This window comes from Saccoglossus kowalevskii, chromosome 16 (genome assembly GCF_978046115.1).
Source record: "Saccoglossus kowalevskii chromosome 16, keSacKowa6.1, whole genome shotgun sequence".
Lineage (NCBI taxonomy): Eukaryota > Metazoa > Hemichordata > Enteropneusta > Harrimaniidae > Saccoglossus > Saccoglossus kowalevskii.
Genome location: NC_140656.1, coordinates 9,424,424 through 9,433,058, shown reverse-complemented (window position 1 = coordinate 9,433,058; position 8,635 = coordinate 9,424,424). Strand labels below are relative to the sequence as shown.

The 8,635-nt window shown below is 35.7% G+C and overlaps 1 protein-coding gene across 1 annotated transcript; it reads right to left on the bottom strand.

Annotated features, from left to right (window-relative positions):
* Nucleotides 1-157: 157 nt before the first annotated feature.
* Nucleotides 158-8,271, bottom strand: LOC100366909 (S-adenosyl-L-methionine-dependent tRNA 4-demethylwyosine synthase TYW1-like). Its single transcript, XM_085491741.1, has 9 exons — nucleotides 8,257-8,271; nucleotides 8,107-8,159; nucleotides 7,464-7,582; nucleotides 5,761-5,870; nucleotides 4,370-4,547; nucleotides 3,198-3,333; nucleotides 2,259-2,369; nucleotides 1,325-1,492; nucleotides 158-1,124 (listed from the first exon to the last, which is right to left on the bottom strand). The coding sequence occupies exons 3-9, from the start codon at nucleotides 7,577-7,579 to the stop codon at nucleotides 906-908; spliced, it is 1,038 nt and encodes a 345-aa protein (XP_085347867.1). The 5' UTR covers nucleotides 7,580-7,582; nucleotides 8,107-8,159; nucleotides 8,257-8,271; the 3' UTR covers nucleotides 158-905.
* Between the last annotated feature and the right edge of the window lie 364 nt (nucleotides 8,272-8,635).

Below are 8,635 nucleotides of genomic sequence, written 5' to 3'. Positions count from 1 at the left end.
GTATTGGTGCAGAATTAATCTCACCATTTTCATTGAAGTTTAAAAATTTCAAATTTATGAAGAATTAATTGCTATGCCCTGCGATGTTTTCAGCAGGCTATGCGTTAATAGCTGCATATGTCAAACTATATTGTTTTGAAAATAATGGACCAGAAGCTTTAATACTGAAAAGAATAAATTTATTTTCATAATTCTGAATAATGTCAGCCATTCTCAAAATTATTTCCACAATAATTGAAATATTAATTTGACAGGAGCAAACAGATGTGAACACCTGTTCCAGTCACATGACTCTTTCAATATTATAATTTATGTTAGGTAATGATCTAATACAATAAATAACAGATGTACTCATTATTTTATTTTATCAAATTTATTTAATAGCCTTGTTTGTTAACAGTCCCCTAAAACTTAGCTTTTGTTTGAATCCATTACAAAAGAATAAAAGTATCTTTTACCGCATGGCATTGTTTTCTTCAACACACTGACCATAATGCAACAGTCAACTGAAACAAGATCAGTTACAGATAAAATTATAAAATCCAAACTTTTCCAAAAGCCATGCCATGCTGTCTGAATTCAGCAATTGCCTTTTTTTGCAGAAATAAAAAGTATCCTGACTGACTTTGCTGTGTTCTCAAATTTTGGGTGAAATACATTCTTGGAATAATGTATTGGCCACTGAATTCTATGTGATGTACCGGGTCGGAGCAATGATGTTAAAGTGTAAGAGCTGGTAAAGTCTGCAGCCAAAATGCTCTTGGTTCAACAGATTAGTGACAGAATCTGTTTGGCCTACAAGAAGTTAATGATTCATTCTTTTCTGACTTTTGCCAATCCTCAATGTTCAACACAGCTAGTAGTTTGCCGTTTCCATGGCAATGTTCAACACAGCTAGAAAGTTCTCAGCATCCTGAAATATCCTTTTTCTTTTTTCTATGGAATCTTGTTTCTACAGGATCAAATCCACGTTCATCACAACCGAAAACTGCCCAATTTGGTGTTTTCGCCATGTAATCCTCCGCAGTGAATGTTGCAGCACCGTCACTATTTTCAAACGTTTTGATTAACTCATGGAATTTATCATAGTCAATCCATGTCCACCATTCACCATCTACTTTGAACTGAAAAACAAATAATATATTTTCTTGATATTTTGATATTCAACTTCTAAATTAGGAATGTTATTCACACGCTGTTTGATACATTGACTATGATTATTATTATCACTTTGTAAACAAATTGGGAAAATAAAGATAATACATTATTAACCCACAAGTACCTTCAATCTAACATTATTAACCCAACAGTGCCTAAAACTTACCTTTTTATTGGCTATCAGTACACAGTTAGAATGTTCATGTTCACACGCTATATCATAGCCAGGTAGCTGATCTGTCAGTTTTTGTACAAATGACACCACTTCTCTGTGCCATGGAATATTTTCCATAGTCAGACTGCTCGCTTTTGACTCTCCACAATAAGTAACACCCTGATAAAAAGAAAAATATAGTTTGTAAGATTTTGTACTCGTTTACCAATAAAATGTAATAAATTATCAAACCCGTTGAACCCCTTTTCCAATCAATGTGTTGGTGCCACATTTTGCACACTTTTCAAAAAATGCACTTCGACACTTTCACTGACGTATTTATCTTAGGAACAAGTTTTTAGAATCTTTCGCGATTGTCAGAAATTACTACGACTGGTCTGTTCCACCACGCCCTCTACAGTTGACACCACGTTTTTTGAGCTGATAAATATGCTAATGAATTGTAAAGCATGAACCAATGAGAAACCCAGCATTCTATCTAATGTGTTATACACAACTATAACCACACATGACCTGACACATAGAATTCTTCACGTAAAGGTACATCTACATTCATCTTTTCACTCCTGGGTTCCATAATATTACTGCATATCAGGAATAAATAACAGCAATGAATATGCCTCAGAATAGACCGGTCGTAGTAATTTTGCATCGGACCGAAGTTAAAGGGAAAAAGACGTCTATAGACGTGAATTTACGACATTCCTGAATATGTTGAGTGCAAAATTTTTTTGGTCTAATGAAATTGTCGTTTGGAGTATAATTTTATTTTTTCTTGCGACTATATAATATCTCTCAAAATCACAGATGTTTGCATAATGCTGAGTATGTTTTATAATTTCTGAGGACAATATGCTTCTAATAGAACTAACACGTCAAATGTTTTCTTCAAGCTTCAACATTTACTATGTGCACGCTACAATACCTTTATTTCAATAAAGTCTGGTCTTCCAATCTGTACTAGATCAGCATATGCCTGTATCTCCTCCACGTTCCATGATTTAACAAGAGTTAGTCGGTAAACAGTCCTCTGACCCTAAATAAAGATCACATAGATGACTCAACATGGTTATGAAATATTGTATGTCCTTTGTATTATCCATCCTAGGTTCACAATATAAAGCTTCATGTCTTCTTATATATAGTGAAGGACATGACGTGAGTTCCCCATGTTTAATAGTAAGCAACACTGAAATCAGTCCGCCATTTTGAATCAGAGCTTGAAAGAACAAGTATAACATGATGTGCCATGTAGTTGTAAAATTTGATTGCAATTAGTCAAGGCATGTCATGCTGTAGCACAGCATTCATTTTATAGAATATTTATGTCATTTGACCATTTAGGAATTCGATCGGAAAAACATGGTTCAATGAAATCCATCTATACAGAACCAAGACTGAGTCTGGAATGGTGAAAGTGATTAATTTTGTTGAATTTTAAGCATAAAAACGGTTGCCATCACCATTAGACAATCTTTAATCAGATCATGAAACAAATGGACGTATACCAGTATATGTGTGAAGTTTTAATGTAATTTTCCCAGGCATGTCCAGATACAGGTGGAGATGTTATCGTGTTGACACTTTGTCTGAATGAGAAACTAATAGTCTCAATTCAGATGAAGTTGGAAAATGGAGAATTATATAATGACCTATGTTTAGACTGTGTCACCCAAATTGATTCATATTTGTTCCAAGTTCAGTTCTAAATAGCAGACTTAATTTTTTTTTACTATTGAACAAAGGGACTATGTCATGTCAATGACTACATGTAGATCTATTTATCTTCATTGACCAATCGGTAACTCTCTCATTGTCACATGGCCTCTTTCACATAGTTTACTGAAGGATTATGGGTACAAACCTTTTCTGAAAGTGCTTTGAGGCTCTCAATAAATCTTGGCCAGAAGTCTCTAAATAGAGGTCTATCAATCTTCTTGAGGCTTTCCTTGGTACTGGCATCAACACTAACATACAGCTGAGTGACGGGCACCAGATCTCTGGAAAATAAAATAAATCACTCAACAAACACCAAATTTTACTATCGTACATTAAAATCAAACTTAAACTCTGCAAAGCTCCCATGTATATACACAGTATATGCAATCATTGTTGTTTTATGAAAAAAAATATCCAAAAATTTATATGCAAATTAGCTACTTAATATGCATGGACATGGCCCCAAAACTAATCATGTCTGTGCATTATCCCAAGGTACCAAATGTCATCAAAACAGACAGACAGACAGACAGACAGACAGACAGACAGACAGACAGACAGACAGACAGACCAAACTCATTATCTCCCTTGAGTGTTTCACACACACAGAAGGTAACAAGGAAGAAACATTTGTAACTGAATGTATATAGACCAGCCATCACCAATGATAATAGTCTTTTCATTTTCATAACTTAAACATAAACATGATTTTTCCAAATGACTAAACATTTCAATTGCTATAAAACATTGGTTTGGTAATGTTTAGTGATCTTGCATCATCAAACTAGATTTTTCCATTACATTAATATCATACAGTCAAAACAATAGATTTTGGTTACAACTTGTAGACTCGTCCAGAACTGTTTGACGCTCACATAGTCATCAGATTATTCTGGATCAAGACTGTTTCAGTGATTATTAACCTTTGACTGCCAGACATTTTTCTCCGCTTAAAATTCAGTGCAAATATTTTCACATTTTGTAAAATTTCATCATTATTTTGAATCATACAGATAGTTTCTGATATTGCTTTTTTTCATCAAAAGGTTTGTCAATTTTTATCAACATTTCATATAGCAGACTATACTAAAACAGTTTTCAAGATGGTGCCAAAACTTGACAATTGTTAAACAAATGACTACGAATAAAATTATTAAACCCTTGATTTATGTAGCACTTTCCTGAAATCTCTTGAGCCATTATCACATGTTTACTTTCAGCCAATCACAGTTCATGAATGACATACAGCCAATGAAAGATTATCGATAACAATATATTTATGTTGTCATGACAACCCCAATCCCATACAATACTCACTTGATAGCATCAGGAAACTGTGCATTAGTGACAAGGAAAGTTGAGATCTCATGTCTATGTAGTAATTTCACAAATTTATTGATTTCTGGGTACATTATTGGCTCTCCGACCAATGACAAGGCACAGTGTTTCACCCGCATAGCTTCTTGGAATCGCTCTAACTGTACTCCTGGCACACCTGGCAAGGCAAGTAAACACCAACATTTAATACAATTGGATGGAGAGTTTACTATACAAGATAGTGTGTGAGCCTTCAAGTTTACAATTTACCTGGTACTTGGAATCCAATATGGTGACCTGAGGCGTTGGCTATGGTTATTATTATACACCATTAAATTGGCAGTAGCTGTCATTATCAATCTTTTTTTTCTGATTTGTGTCATCAGTTTCAAATTGTAATGGTCATTGCCAAAATATGGACACTGAATGTAGGGGTATAGCATATAAACTCTATACAAATATTGAAACTCAAAAACAGATGGCCGCTGGGGTGCATCCAGGACTCCAGAGGGCGCCATCTATTGAAATTCAGTTTTGTCAAGCAAACCTCAGAGATTATGATACAGGATGACAACTTACTGACGACAACTTATGCTAAGCCTTTCTCAGGTTTTTCACCGATGATTTCCTGATTTCTACTGATAGTGTGCATCGTATATCATAATTTTCTACAGTCTCACATGATCAATTCAGGGAAATGGTGACTACTTGACCCTTAGTTTTCACATCGTATTTTATGTGACATTAGGGTCACTTTGCCCATGCAATTGTAATTCGGTCATCTTCATGTGGTTATATTTAAACAAAAGATGGTCTAAATCATAGTTATTGTCGCGTTAATATGTTTAATCTGAGGTGACACCACTTAGGACAACAAAAAATAGTTGATGCTTCTTGTCATCGTGTGTATAAGTTTGAAAACTGCACCTCAATTTTCTTTGCAATTTTTTGCACCAGTAAAGTACGCCATGTATGGTAGATTCAAAGAATGCTTTGTTGATAATAAACTATTAATGCTTGCACATATGTCCATGGAAACAATGACTTTGCAATTTCTTTGGAGCGTTAAACCATATTTTGGTGTCTATTTTTGATTAGAAAATGGGCAAAATGGGCATTGTAGTTCACAATTCAAAAGCCAGTTCAGGTACCCCAGTACCATTGTATTCAAAACAATTTCAAAGAATAATTTAGCAAATTTTTAGGAAATTCCTCTCCTGAAAGTCACAACCATCTTTAATGTTAATCAAAACAATTTCTTGAGAGCTGAACTCTTCACAGTGGGCAGAAAGACATTTCCACAAAATATCAAAAGTATAAATTTGTTGGTTTGACACAATCATAAAATATCTCTGAATTTTTTTTTTTAACTATCCAACAACTTAGATTACCTCTGAACTGTTTGATGAGTTGGTAATGATTCTTCATGGCCCCATCCAGAATAGTTTGCGCATCGTCCATCTTCCATTTCCATTCAGTACCAACAGGATTAGTGTGATGTCTGAAACATATTTCGGGACAGAGACAATAGTGCTGAGAAATTGCATTAGGGCAAAGAAACTCTACTGACTGGTGATATTTGTATACATACTGACTCAAGATAACTTGCACAGGATATTGACCTACCTCCCCTATATTACTGTAATTTATGACACAACATATAAAATTGGTAAAGGTACTTTATTTGGCAAACAACAGGGGAGCCCGCTGCTGGGATCAGTCAGAATACACAGCTTAGATCAAATTTCCCAGCGGGCTCCCAAACGTGAAAGTAGTAGCTTTCACTAGCTACTGGTAGGAAAAGTAACAGACCTTGTAAATGATAAAACTGGGCAACACCAAATTGTTGCTGGCTGAGTAAATGAAAATACAAATGTAACGAAACACTGTAAAGTAAAACTCTGTAATAAAGACTATAAAAATACAAACAATAATAAAAGATAAACTGGTTAGTGCAGCAGTAGCTGCAGGTTAATAGGTTAGTCATTAGTACGAATTGAGGGGTAGGATATCGCGGAAGCTGTACCTACTGGTTGTGTTATTTGCAGAGGCAGCGAAAGCTGAAACTGCGTGATGTTATGTGTTACTGGTAAAGGCAGCGGAAGCTGCAACTACATGACAGGTTAGCATTGAGGCAGCCGGGGCTGGCCTGATATGGTAGAAACAGCGGAAGCTGTGATCTACAAATATGGTTGTTACTGAAAATGTTAATAAAATTACAACTGAAATTACATCTTGGGGGCGAATGAGGACATGGAAATGTGCGAAAACCCCCAAAATGATGCAATGAGATTGCAGAAATGGCCCCCAGGATAATAATTTTAAAAAAACCCAAACTATACCAAGCCTGAGCCTTATGAATCAAACTGAAATAATTGATCCAGATACGAAAAGAGTTAGTAGCTACCACCCAATATTGCATGTGCTGCGCTAAGAGTGCCATCAGATGAATGAATATAACGGTTATAAGTATCAGAGGACCACCGGCCAAGAGTTTTTATCATGTGGTCATGTATGCCGGCTCTTGCCACCGAAGTAGCCGCCCCAATCCGTAACGAATGACCTGAATACTTAGATGAGTCTAAGCTGAGGGAACACAATAGTCTACGCAGGTATTGTAGAAAAACTACACGAGTAAGAGGTAAATTATTTTCCGAGACAAAAAGGGGGTCAGAAAGTGAAGGTGTAGGTTTCATGGCTACCCTCAAAGACAGATAGTAATGCAAAGTGTCAACTGGGCACATGCGACTGTTCTTGAAATATTTAACGATAACTCCCTTCCGAAAGGGATCTGTCTTGGAAGATTTTAAGCGAAGGAAAGCTTTCGTGTTACCATCAAAAGTGACATCCTAACACGTACCATTGGTTCTCCTGCATGACACTGCCAGGGGTTGGAAACCCCAGCCTCTATATATCTAAAACGTACCCCAGCAAGGTAAAGTCTAATGATTGATTCGCTGAGATGTAAATGTTTATGACAGTGAGTTATAAAAAGCAAAATTAAGTCCTCAGAAATTGCCGGACCCAACAGTTGAAAAGAATAAAGATGTATTCAAATAAAAGGGTGACAGCTATGAATGGAGGGGCAACTCACCTCCAACAGAACACACATTTGTTAGCACATGCTAGACTTGGTGTTGTCTCCATGCACCGGTGACTCTCGATACCATAAAATGTATGTTTATAACAACCACCTCGCCCTCTTAGCATACTCTGAAATAACATGATATGATAAAAATAAGGTAAGAAATTCGCAACTTATGGATAGGTGAGATGAAACCAATTCTAGATCATTTTACTGATAATAAATACACCAGTATGATGGAGCGCTATGCAAACTTGCACTGATACATTGTACTGCTGGTACTGCACAGCGTCAGATCACACATGGGTTATGTTTAAGCATCTGGGTGATTTTTTGGTGCCAGAAAAAATGATTAAAACATCGCCCTGGTCAATCTTTCAGATAAATACAATACAGCAAATATTTTTTTTTTTCCCCATTTATATAACTATTATGATCTTTAATGTTGAGTGTTATATAAAAAATTTCCTCATCACCATGTGAACTGTTGAGATTGGATGAAATTTCATCCACCAACTTACATAGAAAATTTGGTCGGTATGACACACTTTGAAAAAAATAATTTTAGTAAATGCTTATGCCAATAATATGTAAAAACGTATGTGATTACTACAAAGTCATGCAAGTCAACCAAGAAATACTTTGAACATACCTTAGTCCATCGGCAAAGCTTCACCCCTGAATGGCTGCCAATAAGTTTGTAACCTGCACAGCAGAACAACAAAAATGTAATTTTGTCTTCAAAAATTCCCAAAGTCATTCCTGGTCACGATAAATCTTGTCACATGGCAGTATAACTAACCTTGTTTAGTCAGTGATTGTCACATGGCAGTATAACTAACCTTGTTTAGTCAGTGATTGTCACATGGCAGTATAACTAACCTTGTTTAGTCAGTGATTGTCTCAGCAATGGTGTCATCATTTCTTTGGCCTCTATTTTTTTGTTTTTTGCTTTTCTTGCTACACCACCGTTCACCATGACAACGCCATTTTCCATTTCTGTATCAACCTACAAATATAAACATAGCAAAACTATGGATGCCTTGCCTTATACCATATTCACATAAGGCATATAACACAAATTTTACTAATTGCTCTTGCTACGTTAAATACTTGACATGCAGAATGACATTGAACAAATAGATCGTCAAACTATACAGTATACATTAATTATTCACTAG